A 17,853-nucleotide genomic window follows, 5' to 3' on the forward strand; every position below is an offset into this window, starting at 1 on the left:
TGAGAATGGCTGAAACAGAACATGCAGTTATTTGTGGTCATATAACAGGGACATATTAAAAGAAGATATTTCTGATACAGTACCTTACACAACCAATAATTCCCACAACCAACATATTCAGGCACAGTCACCATCAGAAAACACAAATACATCAACAACATTTGACTCTGGGGCTGATGAGGAAACTGACAACTGGGATGATTTAGCAGAGGAAGAGATCACATTCAGAGTGGCATGCTTTCTTGCAAAGCTTAAAGCACAATCAAATCAAACCTATTCTGCAGTTAATTACACGGTGAAGCACACGTCTACTTTGATCACTGATATTGTACGAAACTTGCAGACTAAGACAATGGCTCTGTTGGATCGACTTGGCCACTCAGATCAGCCTGATGTCAGTTCCCTTAACAACCATTCTGAGAGAGCACTGATGAACTTGGATTTAGACTATAAACAAATTAAATATTTTTTCTTGTACAAGATTTTTCATTAAGCCAGAGACTCAACAGTTTCCATGAATTTCATATGTCCAGTGTTTGGAAGCATCTACTGGATGTATGAAGCAGATAGCACTCCAGGACATCTTTCAGTATGTACCGTTAAAACATGTTCTTAAAAAAGATCCTAGAAAGTCCAGATACGATGGAAAAAATCCTTGTGCACAAGCAAAACAAAGAAGGAGCCCTCATCGATTACATTGACGGTGAACTCTACAAAACCAGCCACCTGTTTTCTGAAGAATTTTACATAACACTCGCCCTTTATAATGATGATTGTGAAACTGTAAATCCTATAGGTTCCAAGACTATAGTTCACAAACTGGGCACAAAACAATGTCAAGACATATAGCATGGACATAGTTCTTCAATGCATCGCTAATGATTTGAAGGATTTAGAACAAAATGGATTCCAAGTTGAGACAGAACAATACTGTGGCACTGTAAAGGTTGGTGTTGCCCAAGTGTGTGAAGACAATCTTGCCCTAAACTCTCTTCTTGGTTTCTCTGAAAGTTTTGCAGCAAATAGTATCTGTCGTTTATGCAAAATTAACAAACCCTGACTTCATACCCAGACAGCAGAGGATCCAGACAGTGTTCGAACTATACCGTGTCCTTTGGGGGAGCCCACTTTTTTTTTTGGGGGGGGGGGGGGGTTGGGAGGGGTAGAGTTCGTGCACATGCGCATGCCTCAAATAAGGACTTACAACAGCTACAAGTGTATGCACTATTATACATTATCGACACGAGTGCCTCAAAAAAGGACTTATAATGACTTACAAAGCTACATAACAGCTACAATTTGCACTATTATACTTTATCGACACAAATTAATAGGTCAGGAAGACAGCCTTGAATGATGTTGTGGTCTCCTCCATTAATTTAGACCTCAATTACTTTATTTGGCAGAATCGCCTTTTGCTTAGTTAATGCCACTTCAATGGCCATCTTGTGTGCAATGCTGTCCCTGTATTTATATATAATTTTTCGCGACTGGTTCTGAGCATTAACCATTAATCCACTCCTCAGACAAGTGCGTGCCAGGTACCTTTTCAGACAGAAGAAGGTTTTTTGCGTCCTTACAAGTTGTAAAGAGTGGGAAAAAATGTGGCCCCTTTAAGAGCTGCGCGCTCCCTGTAAAACGGCATGCACTCTGTATGATAATGTATACAAGCGCGACTCGAATCGCCCATGTATGCGGGTAATCTCTGTTTGGAAATCATTTTGTTTTAATCTTGTTTGTTTTGTTTTGGTTACGCTGTGTACGGTGGAACATGGGACAGACAATTGCCCGAGTTCGATTGGAGAAATAAAACGCGAGTCGTTGTTAAATGTCAATCGCCTCCGTGAGTTTTGTCTGGCCTAATAACTTTGTGAGCTACCCATATTTTGTCCCCCTCTTGACACAACGCGTTACAAAGTGATGCACCCCAAGCTTACATCCTTAACACACAGCCATGTATATTGGCTCTTCCAGTCTCTCCACTGCTGGCTGGTCCAGTTTAACGCGAGAGAGGACTCGAAGCAAGAAAGCAAGAGGGTTTAGGATCCCAGAGATTACTTTTCTTCAGCTTCATGCGTTTTCACGGTGGGCTTGGCTTGAGGTTTACCAGTGCTTTCAGCAAGTGAATCAGTCGTGCGTCATCACTACACAATTTCTTAATAAAACCAAAATTAATTGAACTACCTTGTTTTCTTTTTGCCCTAGCTATGATGCTATAACTGTATAATGGAAGGACTTTTGCGCACGATAAATGGCCTCCAACGTTTATTTTGTTTCTACGAACCTATGACATACTAACATGTGGAATTTGCAGCGCAGCGCCCCCACACCTTCTGTAATCTTAATTGAAGTTAATTAGGTTTTAATCGCCGTCATGCATGAATGAATAATATTTTGCCATCATAATCACATTACAAAACTGAAATTGCACTTAAAAATATTCACATTGTCAGTATTTTTTGAGACCCCCCAAAATTTCAGATTTCTCGTTTTCAGGGGAGCCCATGTCTTATTAAGGGGAGCCGAGCTCCCCCTAGCTCCCCCGTAGTTCGCACTATGGATCCAGATTTTCTGCACAATGCAGTAAATTACAACCAGGATTTACAGACCAATAATCCTACAGAAACTGTCCTTAAACAAAGATGTGTCCTAGATGAGTTTGCATTCTTCAGCGTTGTTCAGAATGTCACGCCAGATATCATGCACAATATTTTAGAGGATGTTGGCCAACTAGAGGTGAAACTAGTGCTGTCAAACCTTATAACTGAAGGCCACATTACCTTTGATTCTCTCAACTATAGGCTCACAAGCTTTGATTATGGTTTTGTTGATAGATGCAATAAACCATCAGTCCTGTCAAACCAAGAACTTATAAACCCCCAGCACCACCACACACCAGACTGCAGCACAAATGTGGTGCCTATTAAGATTTCTTCCTCTTATGGTTGGTGACTTAATACCACATGACAACAAGCACTGGGAATTGCTGCTTCTACTGTTCTACAGAGGCCACAATATATCTCAGATGTCTTATTCAAGACCACCATACACTCTTCAGGAGTTGTTACCTCATTTGCATTTAAAGCCAAAACACCATTTTATGGTTCATTATCCATCTACGTTCAGAAAAATAGGCACCCTAGTCAACTTTTGGACAATGAGAATTGAAGCTAAAACATGTCACATGTCACATTCCTGTAAGGAATGAACAACCAACACCAACAAGTCTAGACAATGTTTGTTTGTCTATACATTCTACATTATTTTTACAGGATATACGAGAAATAACATCCTTAGAAAGGGACAGGCACCTAAGCCTCAAAGAGCGACGTCAGATGGTGCGGTTTTTGGTTTCTCATTTGATGGAAAGATTTGGGTTAAAGTGAGTAGAAGTATTAAAGTATAATCACTTGACAGATTTTCTTAAATAAATAAAACTACACAAATAAGGTCTATATGAATGTTCATATGTTTGTTTCTTTGTAAAGCTCAACAGCTGAGATCAAAAAGAGATGGCGCTAACTTGGTGCCAGTTTCCTTGTTTGAAAAATAGTGAGGGACATGGATATGTAAGTTGTGCTAACACATTATGATTAAAAGATCATCACAAACTGGCAGTGAGAACCAGTCCCTACTTTTTGACTGATTTTTATTTATTTTGTAAATTTTTGCAGGAGGCATGGTATACACCTTAGAAAAGACTTGTTAGAAAATGATCATATTTTGAATAATAAATGCTGTTCTTTTTAACTTCTTATTCATCAAAGAATCCTTTAGAAAGTACAGGTTCCAGAACAATATTAAGCAGCCCAGCTTCTGATACTAAACCAGCATATGATAATGATTCTGAAGGATCATGTGACACTGAAGACTGGGGTAATGGCTAATGAAAATTCAGCTTTGACAGGAATACATTTTATATAACATTTTATATTTTAACATTTATATTTAACCCGTTATTTAAAATTGTAATAATATTTCACAATATTACTTTTTTTGTTGTTGTTGTTGATCAAATAAATTCAGCTTTGATGATAATTAGAAACTTTTAAAAAAAAAATCTTGTGGTGGCCAGAATTATTAAAATAATAGTATTTTCAGCAGCTAAAATGGTTTCAAGTCAGATATTTCTATCTTTTGCTAAGTAGGAAATACCAGTTTACATTTCAAAACATTAATTTTGTCATTTGTCTTCATGTAACTCCAGACAGACTGATGGTGATCAGATCTCTGTGTGGGGCACTGGCTGTCGTCAGGAAAAAATCACACTGAATTATTACAATTAATGGCAAAATGAATGTTTTGAAATGTAAACTGAAATTTCCTACAGACACACTATAGCAAAAGATAGAAGTAAATGACTTAAAACCATTTTAAGCTCCTGAAAATACTAGTGTTCTAATCATTTTGGCCACCACTGTATATATTTATGTATTTCAGCAAATATATTTTAGCATGTCAGTATCATCACCAGTAAAAGATACATTTAAAAAAATATATTCTTATTTAAAGTTAATAGTGTAGTGCAGGGCTATTCATCTTTCCCTGGAGGGTCAGTGCACTGCAGAGCAGGGGCGGACTGGCCATCGGGATCATCGGGACATTTCCCGGTGGCCTGGCGGTCATTCTGGCCTGCCGGCTGCTGCTGTGCAATCAATCAGGCTGACGTGCAATAGGCTGGTAATGTATGCAACTGCGAATTAATTTACAGTTTTATGAATCTATGAATCAGGCGATCGCAGAGTGAAAATGACTCCACCACATGACTAAACAACAGCAAAGCACTGCCTAATTGGCTATATCCAGAGGCAGGCTTTATCTTAGAAAATCGCTCGCACAAAAAAATGAGCGTAAACGCAAAGGAGGAGCAGAGAGGGAATGAATGAAAAGGAGAAAAGCCCTGGCCACAGACGGAGCAAGTTGTTGCAAAATCCCAGCCATATTCGCCAGTAAGGGAGCAGGGCAGAATTACATTTATATTTACTAGGGATGAGACGGTTCACTGAAAAAAATGAACTGCTTGGTTCTCCACACACGGTTCGGCACGCGCTGGGACGTGGTTCAGCTTAAATCTGACAAAGCATCTGTAATATGGTTTACAGGGGTGTCGGAACTGGGGGCAAAATCAGTACTGATTACCAGGGCCCCAAAGGAAGAGGGGGGGGGGGGGGCTGCCTATGCATAGGGCCCGGGATCTTGTGCAGCGCCCCTGATGGTTTACAATAAAAAGCACATAAGGGACCGACAGCTGAAGTAGCCCTGCAGGGGTTCGATTGGATCCCTTACCCGAAGCGCAAATCGGACAGGCCGACACAAACCGTCGAGCATCCTGCGCCATGGACGGCCACCAAAACAGCTGCTTGATTAACCTACAAGAACGAGTCGCTCCAGGGTGGCAAGCTAGACTAGAAGAGTGGCCCCACTGAAGTACGCTAGTTCAGACTGACTCAGGTACATGAGCAGACCCTCTGAGCATCCAGTTGGAACAGAAGCATGGCGTTGTACCGCGCGGACCTTGGACCCTGATGTGACCGCAGCCACAACCCGTTCGGGATGCAAAATGGTCACCGGGAGGGTGGGACTAGCCTCAGCCTCAAAAACCCTGACTGCGTGTCAGGTTTACCATTCTTAGAGCCCGGGCAATAAGAAATGGTAAACCTGAAACATCCAAAAAATAATGCCCAGCGAGCCTGCCTAGAATTTATTCTCCTGGCGGTGCGAATGTACTCAAGATTCTTATGATCAGTCCAAACGATAAACGGAAATCGCGCTCCCTCTAACCAGTGACGCCACTCTTCCAGGGCCAGCTTGACAGCTAGTAACTCCCTATTCCCAATGTCATAGTTCCGTTCAACGGGGGTTAAACGATGAGAAAAGAAGGCGCAGGGATGTATTTTCTCGTCCGAAGTTGATCTTTGAGACAAAACTGCCCCCACCCCCACCTCCGACGCATCCGCCTCCACAATGAACTGACGAGATGGGTCAGGGGTCGTTAGAATGGGGGCCGAAACAAATCGACTCTTAAGGTTCTCAAACGCAGCTTGGGCCTCCGACGACCAACAGAATCGTTTCTTTGTAGAGGTGAGATCAGTCAGAGGAAGGGCGATTTGGCTAAAGTTCCGAATGAACCGCCTGTAAAAATTGGCAAACCCCAGAAAGCGCTGGACCGCTCTATGACTATCTGGGGTGGGCCAATCAGCAACTGCCTTTACCTTGGCGAGATCCATTCGGATCCCTTCAGGCGAGAGAATAAAACCCAGGAACGGAACCGACGCTCACAGTCAAGTTGAGGACTTCATGAAACGTACATCGCCTCATAATATCCGAATATCCTAGACTTGGTGACATTCCTGGAATGGTGAGTATAATGATCTGCAGAACAAGACAACCCTACAGAAGTTTTCTGAAGTGTAGCCTGCAGCAGAAATACTACATTAATTTAACTAAATTTAACTAAAATGCTTAAGCTTATTCATTCTTTTGTTACAATCTACCATATATTAATTGCAACTTAATTTTAGGCAATAGGTAAGACATAGGTCATATATTTCATACAGACTTCAGATGCTTTCTTTTTTTTTTTTTGTTAAACTCAGTCTCTCCAGGATTTCGAGATTTTAATGCAAAATCAAACAAAGTGCATAATTCAGAGCCTGCAATTTTTCTAAACTGCTGCAGATTTCCCACATAATTTGGGTCTACACTCGTCATGTGATGTCATCACAACAACATGCTTTCAGCTGATGCCCACTTTGAATCGATCGCTAAACTTAAACTTTTGTATATGCCGTTGTTTCATCCCACTGTGACACACACACACACACACACACACACACACACACTGAGGTCACATATTTTTATCAACCAGTTAAATTTGTCAACACTGCCTGGAGGTTCACACTTTTTATGAACAAACCCAACATGAAGCAGCATGATGTAATGAGTGAAGGAGACTGAATGAAAATGTAGATTCACTCTGAAACTGGGTCTCATTAATGGAACACCCTGTGTTACCTTGTGGAACAGCAAAAAAAAAAAAGGGAAGTCAGGTTTTACATGTTTTCAAATAGCTGATCATGTTTTTGTGTTCGCTATGGTGTATATCTAACCAACAAAAAGGCTTCATACATTTTGTGTCAAAAGTACTGTTCTTAAAATTATTTTTATTATATTATAAAATAATAACTTGTTATAAGCCACGTAAAGCTTGAAGTAATTCAATAAGTCAGAAAATCATGCAGCTTTTTAACCTTAAATAACATTCAAAAGACAATAAATAAATAAAAAATCATGTATTTTTTTTTGTTTAGTTATAGATACGCCAGGCTTTTATTGTCCATGTCATGATATAATGAGAATATGGAGGAGGAAAACAGCTCATTTGTATTCAGAAACCCGAACTGAGCAAAAATAGCTACTTGGTGCACATTATTATTTATATAGCCAATATGTAAATTAATGTGTTTTTTATAACAGTATTCAGGACAACATTTATTTTTTTCTTTAAAATGTTTTCACTGTTCTCTTATTATAAATTACACAACCCAGAGCAGTGAATAAAGACACCAGTTATAAAAAACAAGAAGCTTTATTGGCTTGGTAAAAAAAAAAATATATATATATATATATATATATATATATATATATATATATATATATATATATATATATATATTGCAACATTTAAATGAACATTTAACACAAATATACATAATAGAAGTATACAGCATACAGAGTCTATATTTGTATACAGTGAAATAAAGTACTAATAATAATGATAATAAATAGACAATGATATCTTAATAACAGTCTAATAGAAACTTACATAAAATGATATAAATACCAGTCACTCTGTCTCTCAATGTCTTAGTAAGATGAAGATATTTAATACTTTATATTACAGCTCTTTAGTTTCAAAACATGTAATGCAATACAATACAATAATTACTGAGAAAATAAAATACAATTATGTTTGGATAAACAGGTAAAGTTATTTCAATCCAGTAAATGTATAAAGCCCTTTTATTTGTTTAAAAAGTATGTTACAAATCAGATGACAGAAGACAAAGAAGAAAGTTAATATTAATAAAAAATAAAAAAGCATCATCAGTTAAAAACATGTGAAGATGTAATTTGTCATCACGTTACTGTTGTTAGTTTTATCTGAAACAAAGTCTGCTCCGTCTTATCTCTGGAGGTCTGTTCACTTAAAGTGTCATAATGAACCTGTTCCTCACATTCAATAAAATGTTCATATATCAGATATTATTGATGTCTCTGTCTCAGCTTTTATTGACAATCAGGTTAAAACTGAATAAATCATCTCTGGGCTGAAATGCCATTAGTTTGAACATTTCTCATCCGTGGGTCTGTAGAAGAACTGATCAACTGCAGTAAAATGGATTGATTTTATTAACAGTTTTGTTTGTTTCCTAATTTAGGATGATATCTAGGATGAAATCATAGGATAACATAATATAAAAAATATTAAATATAATATAAAAATAAAACTATTATAATACAATATAAAAAATAATTTATCATATGAAATCTTACGATAAATAACATTTAGGATGAACTCTATGTAAAGTTGTATACGTGAGGCCCCAGGAGAATCAGAAACACTAAATTGTCTGCGTGTGTGAGAGTGTGAATGTGTGTGTGTTAGTCTTGTGAGTTTCCTTCAGTCTGAGACTCCAGCATCCTGAGACTCTGCACGAGGTTTGAAGAATGGATGAAATCAGATTGAAGTTTGTTCTTCTGTTACAGCGTATTGGCTTTGGTCTTCAGTAGATGTAACTGTGACACACACACACACACACACACTTATGAATGAGCATCATCTGTTGTAAATACTGATGTATAACAGATATAAAGAGGAAGAGAAAAGGTCTGTCTGTCAGTGAATGTGAATCATTGGTAAAAGTGAGTGAGATGGAGAGAGACGGATCAGACAGAAGTGTTACCTCTCGCTCTGTAACATTTGAACAGCAGCACGACTGTCGACAGCAGATACGGACAAGCTGCCAGAAGAAAACTGAGGATGCTGAAGACAGAAATCTGACCTGAACCTGACAAACAGAGACACAAACACATTATTGAGACACATTACACACCTAAAGACTTTCAGAAACTTTCTCAGGGAACCCAATGTTTTATGAGTATATTGACATTTTAAACAGGCAAGTATTTATCAGAGTATTTCCTCACCATTAACAGACAGATGTATTCGGTTACTGTCCTGTGATGAGATTGGTCTCTGGTCTCTCTGTCCTCTACACCAGTACTGACCCTGATCAGATGTAATTACTCCTCTGATAGTGAGAGTGTCTCTGTTTACAGTGTAACGACCAGACGTCTGTAACATTACACTGTCTGTGTCTTTATACCACTCATATCTCCAGTTACTGTGAGACTCAATCACACAGGTCAGATTGACTGTGTCTCCAGTGAATACAGGACTGTCTGGAGTCACTGTCAGTGAAGATCTGGGGGAATCTGGGAAGATAAAAGCAGACAAAGATAAAGATGAAAGAGATGCAACTCAACACTGTAACTGTGTATTATACATCTTATTTTATAAATAAAATTAAATTGTTTAGGAATCGAACATTAAAATTCCATATTAGTTGGTCATAAAGATGAATGTCGTTTACAACTCTGGTACTTTGGGACTAAGTTATGAAAAATAAAATCAGAAGGTTAACCTTTTCATTACCTGATGACATTAATGAACAGGTGCTGTCATAAGTCACATTAATTGTTTTTAAAGGGTTAATAAAATAGTAAATCAAATTTGTGTCTCGTTTACACAAATAAGAGTTTAATCTACAATACAAAATCTTGTCATCATCTCATTTCAGTCGTGGAAAAAAGATCAAGTGAAGTGAAGGCTACACAGTTTAGTTGAGTTTTGGCTTCACTTGTCTATAGTGGAAGAAAGTAGAGAAGTGTTGTCTATTTTTTAAAGACAGTCGATGATTTTGAACAACTCATGTCTGTCCATCAGGGCTGGGAAGGTTACTTTTAAAATGTATTTCACTAAAGATTACAAAATACAAGCTTTAAAAAGTAATCAGTAAAGTATTTCATACGATTACTCAGGTTTAGGAACTTAATCTAAATACTTTAGAATACGTTGAAATACTTTATCTTTGTAACACAAATGAACATGTTATCTTGATGTGTTGTTTTTATGCTTTCCGTCATCTATCAGCCATACTGTTACGAAGGAGAGTCAGAGGTGTTCGGATCCAATTGCAGCATTTATTCAACAGAATGGTCAGACAGGCAGAGATCAGGAAAGGCATCAGGTGTGTCAGGGATATCCAGAATCATAAACAGTAACGAGCAGAGATCGGGGCAGGCAGCAGAGAATCAGAGTCAAAATACACAATCCAAAAGGTCAGACACAGAAACACAAACACAGGGAAAACGCTCGGAAATGTAAGACGGGGCCAAACAAGACTTTGTCGTGTGGTGGTGTGAGTATGCTGTTTATATGAGTGTGTGTGTGTATTAGCTGCAGCTGTGAGTCCTGAGTAGAGTGCCCTCTACTGAAGTTCATGGGCACTCCATCTGATGATCGTGACACATACGATTTGTGTTTTCTCTGCATTTTATTTTTAAAAACATAAATTTTCAACAGAATTTCTATGAAAAGCAAAAAACAATTGTCATTTAAATCTTCCAATCAATATAAATTAGATTTGAATACAATTACTGGGATTCTGTGCTGTTTCATGCTGTATTCCAAGCTTCAGAACTAATCCAGACACACCAAACACATGATAAAAGTAGCAACTGGCACAGTTGTCCAAGTTATACAATAGATTTATTTAATGAAGTTATAAAATAAATTTGTTTAATGAATGGACCAAACTTTTAATGAAAAAGAGCCGCAGAAGGATAGCTGAGTCAAAATGGACAGGGCTCGTTTCCCACACCCACAAGCAATGTCGTTATTAACTATGCTTTCGAGAAACACTCCTCAGGGGTCGCAACATTTCTAATTCCCTTGTATCCCTTCGGGCAGGCATTTTTCAGGTTTTGGTTGCCCAAAATGAATTTAACAAGCCCCCCCCAAAAAATTTTCAGCAATAACTAGTAGCATATCTGGATGTAATGATTCAATTAACGTATGATGCGATAAAGTTCACAATACAGATTACACCATACAATGTATTTATATATATTTATTCATGTATTTACTAAAATGACATTTAAGACAAATTATAAATGAAAATGTGTCCTTTTATTATTAGACAATAGACAAAATGCTGCATATTTCTTTGTGAAATAAAATGTTAAATAATAAAGTTTAATAAAACCTAAATCAAATAAATAAATAAAAAATCATAAAAATTAAAAGAAATATCAAAATATAAACAAAAAATGTGTCTGTCTATTTTAAATCAGTGTAAAACATTTGAATTACTATCCAAACAAGATTCTAAATACATGTTATTTCGATTGTATAATTAAAAAATTTAAGATTTTACCTTTGTGAATGAGACACAGATGTCTCTCTCTGACAGCAGGTGACACTAATGGAACAGCAGGTATTTAAAGGTATCACTTGAATCGGCAAGACTTAGAAAGAAGTGCAAACGATCAACTACGATCCGTTTCACTCCTACAAGCAAGTGAACAATGCAAATCACGTTAGGAATTGTTCATCACTATTCACGATAGTCCGTCGGTCAGGGCGGGGATATATTTTGGAGCCCGACTGGAAAACACAATAGCCCCAGGACGTCGGGCTAGCGATTTTACGATCTGTCCAGTTTGTGAACAATTGGTTCCCACACTGGTTTTGTTAATCAAAATAAATTATTGTTTTAAAAGATTGTCTCAAAATAATCATCTGTCCACGAATCGGATCATGAACTTGCATTACCGAGTCAAAGATGATCTATTCTTGAACATTTGGAATAAAGACTTGAAGTTCATCTGTAAAGCTCATAAAGCTATTGTTTGACTTTATAAACTTTTATTTCATGCATGATTCATATGGATCTGTGCCATTATTTGCAGGGGGGTTACAGGGGTCATGACCGCCTCAAAAATCAGATCCAGCTCATATAACCCCCCAATATCATCAAATCATTCAGATTAAAATAAATATGAAATATTCCAAATTAATACTTTTGTTCGTTTTCTTTATTAATTTCATTTGCCAGCAAGGAAGATAGTATCATATTTTAAATAATCTGTAATGTGCCCCCCGCACCGACTACTTAGTATTACCCAACCTGCTTTCTCTACCGAGTTTGTTCACTATTTTGCGCAGTTGCTGCGATGAATGGTTGGAGAAAGCTAACGGAAAGATGAAAAGGACTCTGAAAGGCTGCCAGACAATGATTTTTCATTGTTAGTCGACACCAGCCAAAAAAAAAATAAATACAAATCCTGACCAAACAGAGGTACCCCTATTGCTAAATTAGCTGTTAAGTTAGCATAGTGTTTCTCAAAATGTGGGTGAACACTGCTGGCGAATGGAGACATGACAAGTGGGGCGCGACAAACAGGTTTTGTGCCCATCTTTTTAATTCCTTTATTTATTGACCATACACTCAAAACAAAACAAAGACACATTTAAATGTAAGTTATTGATCGTAGTATCACTTTAGTTCCCATGGAGACGCGTCATTCACTGCTTGTCACACCGCAGCCACAATAGCAATGAATGACTCGTGATCTGCTTTTATTTCCTTTTTTATTCAAAATTTCACAAATTTGTTAGCTATAGCAGGATATATCTGATATTCCGATTGTCAAATATGCGCAAGTGGATGTTTTGTTGTTCAAACACCTTTATAATGATTGTGTTAGCTGAGCTGTATGCACAACGTACTTTAGGTATCTATCTTATTAAATGCCTAAAAAAAAAAAAAAAGAGGTACATACAGCTCAATTTGAGATTATTATTATTTTAATTTTTTATACATTTTTTTTACTACATTTCAGTCTTATTTCATGCTAAGTGATAATATAATTGCACTTTCAATTTCTATATTTGAAAGTTTTTAATGCTGTTATTTGATTTTAAGTTTTTAATCAGTAAAAGTGTCACAATGTATTTCTAATACAGGAACGGCAAATTAGCATTTTACCTTTTACACAAGAAAATGATTCAATAAATAAATAAATGAATAAATATGCTGCGAGTTTAACCCCCCGTTAAAGAGTGTTACTTCTGTTAACTTTGCTGTTTACAGCTGCTTCTCAATGAATTAGAAAGCCGAGGAAAAGTTCATTTATTTCAGTAATTCAACTCAAATTGTGAAACTCATGTATTAAATAAATTAAATGCACACAGACAGAAGTAGTTTAAGTCTTTGGCTCTTTTAATTGTGATGATTTTGGCTCACATTTAACAAAACCCACCAATTCACTGTATGTATTTTTCTATGTGTAAATAAACTGTTTTCACTAAACATTAGTTGGAAACACCATTTAGGAGATGATGATATTAATCTTACCTGTCACAGTGAGAGAAACAGCAGATCTTGATTGAGATGAGTTTGGTCTCTGATCTCTCTGTCCTCTACACCAGTACTGACCCTGATCAGATGTAATTACTCCTCTGATAGTGAGAGTGTATCTGTTTACAGTGGAACGACCAGACGTCTGTAACATTACACTGTCTGTGTCTTTATACCACTCATATCTCCACTCAGGTGTCCAGTCATATGTCCTATCATATGTCAGGTCATTTCTCCGTCTCCAGTTACTGTGAGTCTCAATCACACAGGTCAGATTGACTGTCTCTCCAGTGAATACAGGACTGTCTGGAGTCACAGTCAGTGAAGATCTGGGGGAATCTGGGAAGAGAGAAGACAGAGCTCTTTCAGTCAGAAACATGATCTGATCGTCTGAGTTCCTGTGTTTGTGTGACACTGATGATGGAAATGGCCTCTCTCTATGTTTTTTTTTTTTATTATTATTGTTATTTTTTTGCTTCTGTTAACTAAATGTTTTCATTCAAGTTCTTCTGAGAACTTTAGATATAGTAGGCTAATAATTGTTAACCTGTTTTTTTTTAAATGTGAATATGTAATGTTTGGTTAGTAAATAAAGTAAATAAATGAATGAAAACTTTCAGTGTAACTGTCACAATAATAAAGTCACATTGAGAAACAGTCCTCTTTCTTCCAGCTGTATTTTCTCTGTATTTCTCTGTATATATGTGATCTGTGTTGGTAAAATGAGTTTGAATGTGCACAGATTAATTACGAGCTACAGACAAAACAAGTGAAATGTCAATTTTGGTTGAATGAGGTTCACAAAAATGAGTTCATTAAACTCTGGTCTAGTGATCCCAATGCTCCACATAGCAGTTAAACATCTAAAAATGTCTTTATTTGTGTGCTTTCTAAAGTTTTGAGTATTTTTCTGCTCATTACTTCTCCTCAGCACAAGTGTGATGTTGTTGTAAAGCGCTTCAATCCAGCTGTGAATATTCAGAGCAGGTTATTATACATTATTTTCTGTCCCTGGTTTTGGTGTGGTAAAGGTAAAAGCAAAAAGTGTGCCAACTGTACCTGGTCTACCACCGTTTTTGTGATGTGATGCATATTATCGTGGCACTAATCTGTACACAGGAACGTGCAGATATTTTAAAGCAAAGACATAGTGACTCAACCACCTAGTGGTAGGAGTAGTATTAGAGAGGACTATTTTTACTTGCAACTGAGTATTATTATTTAATTATTATATTATTATTTTAGCAATGTAAAAGTACTTGTACTTAAGTGCACTTTTTCAGTACTCTTTCTGCCTCTGATTTTAATAATCAAAAGACCCTTTTGTTTAATGGAAAAATATCCTGTATATTAAAAATGTTCTTCACTGAACCATTAGAGCAGGGGTGGGGAACGTTGATCCTGGAGGGCCTGTGTCCCTGCAGAGTTTAGCTCCAACCCTAATTAAACACACCTTAACAAGCTAATCAAGGTCTTCAGGATACAGGTAGGTTTTTCTTTTTCAGGGTTGGAGCTAAACTCTGCAGGGACACAGGCCCTCCAGGATCAACGTTCCCCACCCCTGCATTAGAGCCAATCAGAAGCTGTATTTTAATAGTGTACTTATAAGGGAAGTTCACACAGAAATATTATGATCTTCAAGTTAGGAATGTCAACGATTAATCGTTTGATCGATAATTGATGAAAAATGTGATGCTTTAAAGAAAATGCATAGCCAAAAGTAATAGTCCTAAAATAAAAATAAGTTTGTTTTCATAAAAAATGGGAAATATATCTGACTTGATTAAGATAACAGATTTAAAACAGAAGTGTGTTGTGGTGCTCCATAAACAAGTTCAACGAAAGGAAAGGATGACAACACACATTCTGTTTGTGTGCTTTATTTTACAACATTTTACAAATCTTCTGTTTTTTTTTTTTTTTTTTTTTTTTTTTTTTTTGAGTGCACAAATGAAGGTAAACAATCTTGTGGATTATATCTCACTCCAAAAAGGAGTAAGCACAGCTCCTGTGTGAACAGCTCTTTAACAAGTTAAAAGAGAAATAATCAAACCCTCAAATGAAGTGGAACAATAATATTTATGATTGGTGTGAATGTAACATCTGAGAATGAGAAAGTCTTTTGATTGGATGTGTGATCATACATGTAGTGCAGAAGGACAGTGATATTCAACTCACCTTTCACTGAGAGAGAAACAGCAGAGCTAAATGGTGATGAGACTGATCTTATCTGTCCTCTACACCAGTACTGACCCTGATCAGATGTAATTACTCCTCTGATAGTGAGAGTGTCTCTGTCTACAGTGTAACGATCAGACGTCTGTAACATTACACTGTCTGTGTCTTTATACCACTCATATCTCCAGTTATATGTTTGGTCAATTCTCCATCTCCAGTCACTGTAAGTCTCAATCACACAGGTCAGATTGACTGTCTCTCCAGTGAATACAGAACTGTCTGGAGTCACAGTCAGTGAAGATCTGGAGGAATCTGTGAAGAAAGACAGAAAACACAGTGACTCAAACACCTCTTTCCCTGAAACTGTGTAAATGTTTCACAGAACTGAACATTTGATCCATGCACACATCCAGTGAAACGACAGACTTCTGTTTAGTGATGGATGCTGGATCTGTTTATTATCATTCAGTTCATTTTAACCAGGAGCTGCAGCTCTGTAGAGTTTAGATTCATCCTTAATTAAACGAGTCATTCATGAAACCAGTGACTTTTCCACTTGGAATAATAATAATTAAAAAGAAATTGAGTGAGGAGACCGGGTATGGTTGTATTTATATAGGCACTGAATAACTTTTTTCTTCAGCGCCTAAAATTACCTTTTTTTTTTAGGCTACACGTCTAAAACTTTTAGGCAAAGTACCCACATGTTTGTACTACAAATGGCAACAATTTAAATGTATTCAACTATATGACAGACTTTGTGAGATGATGACAATTACAAGGTGGTCCTTTGTGGTACTGGGGTATGTTGTAACAGGTAGACAAAATATACAAAAACTAAGGGTAGGCTACTCCATTTCACAAAAAGTGTGTGTGTGTGTGTGTGTGTGTGTGTGAGAGAGAGAGAGAGCAAATTAACAGAGGTATGTTTATCTCCACTCCAGAGAATGAACAAATGAAATGCATTCTTTACCAGTCATAATGATGACAAGAACAAAAAAATAAAATAAAAAATCACTGAAAGTCTGGGGTTCTGCTTCATAAACGAGCCAAACCAATCAGGCGCTGCCATTTTCTTCTCATGTTCTTCTCTGGCTTATGACAAAGACTCGTCCTGCTCCCTGGCTCCCTGCCCTAACAGGCTTTCCTTTCCTAACTTTCTCTGCTGCTCTTTTTAAAAGACTAGCATCAACTCCAATATCTGTTTTTCCCAACCAAGTTCTAGGCATTATGTAGTATTGTTAAAATCACAAAAATGTTCTTGGTTGTATGTAAGGGAACACTTTGAAAACACGTGTTACAACCTACCCCTTCACTGTCACCCACTGTTTAGCAAGCTGTATTAGCATGGTGCTTTGAATTTTGCAGAAGGTTGATACACCATTCTTTACTAGAGAAACTACAGTTTGACCTGATATAACTCATACAACATTATCTACAACGGTATAAGTACTAAACAAAAAATGATCTTGTTATTTTTTTTTTTACTTTCTTACCTCAGAATTAGATTTTCTGCTGTAGCTTCAGGAGACATAGCAACAGACTGGAAAACCTCCATGTGGGATTGTAAAGGAAGCGTGATGAAACTGAAATTGTCACATGATTCCTATCTTGTCCCTGATTCATGAATTGGTAGTGTTACAACTCTCCCCGTGTTACAACCATACCCAGTCTCCCCTACATTTAATCCACTTTTTTAATATCCATGAAATTAAGACACCCTTAAAATGACAAGAAATTGTCTGTCATTTATTATTTTATGACTATCTTTTCTACCTTTTCTACCTCATGTTTTGGTATTTTTGTCATCCCTGTTACCGACACAAGCATTAGATACTATAGTTTAATTAGAGCTATGTGATAGTTTTATTTCATATGAGCAACATTTTAGCCCCTCTTTTGTGACACTCACAAAATAAGTTTTGTTGAGATTATAACTTTTTGTTTTCTTTCATTTTATTTAAATAGGATTTTATTTTATTCTGATCTATATAATTGAATATAAATGAGATGACACGCACAATGACATGCATTTCATAAAAGGGCCACAGGGTGGCAGTCACCACGAGCAGCGTCACACTGCAAGAGGGTCTGGATGCAGACTTGCACTTGCATTCTCATGCAGTGTCCGAAACCGCTCCCTGTCCACTATATAGTGCACTATATGGGGTGTCAGCTATTTTGTAGT

General features: G+C 37.0%; 1 protein-coding gene and 1 long non-coding RNA gene across 3 annotated transcripts in view; one reads left to right on the top strand and one right to left on the bottom strand.

Moving 5' to 3' along the window:
* Positions 1-7,665: 7,665 nt before the first annotated feature.
* LOC127962235 (basement membrane-specific heparan sulfate proteoglycan core protein-like) overlaps positions 7,666-17,853 on the bottom strand; it is an 87,521-nt gene continuing 77,333 nt past the window's right edge. For both annotated transcript variants that reach the window (XM_052561775.1, XM_052561776.1), the window contains 4 exons: positions 13,485-13,826; positions 9,211-9,498; positions 8,967-9,071; positions 7,666-8,799 (listed from right to left, as the gene is read on the bottom strand). In XM_052561775.1, coding sequence (XP_052417735.1) covers positions 8,741-8,799; positions 8,967-9,071; positions 9,211-9,498; positions 13,485-13,826 — 794 coding nt within the window. In that variant the 3' untranslated portion in view covers positions 7,666-8,740. The remainder of the gene's footprint in view (positions 8,800-8,966; positions 9,072-9,210; positions 9,499-13,484; positions 13,827-17,853) is intronic.
* The window catches only part of LOC127962297 (uncharacterized), a 315,639-nt gene continuing 305,841 nt past the window's right edge, over positions 8,056-17,853 (top strand). Inside the window, exon 1 of the long non-coding RNA XR_008154554.1 lies at positions 8,056-8,197. This is a non-coding gene — a long non-coding RNA (uncharacterized LOC127962297). The remainder of the gene's footprint in view (positions 8,198-17,853) is intronic.

The sequence above is a fragment of the Carassius gibelio genome, chromosome B7 (assembly GCF_023724105.1).
Source record: "Carassius gibelio isolate Cgi1373 ecotype wild population from Czech Republic chromosome B7, carGib1.2-hapl.c, whole genome shotgun sequence".
Classification (NCBI taxonomy): Eukaryota; Metazoa; Chordata; class Actinopteri; order Cypriniformes; family Cyprinidae; genus Carassius; species Carassius gibelio.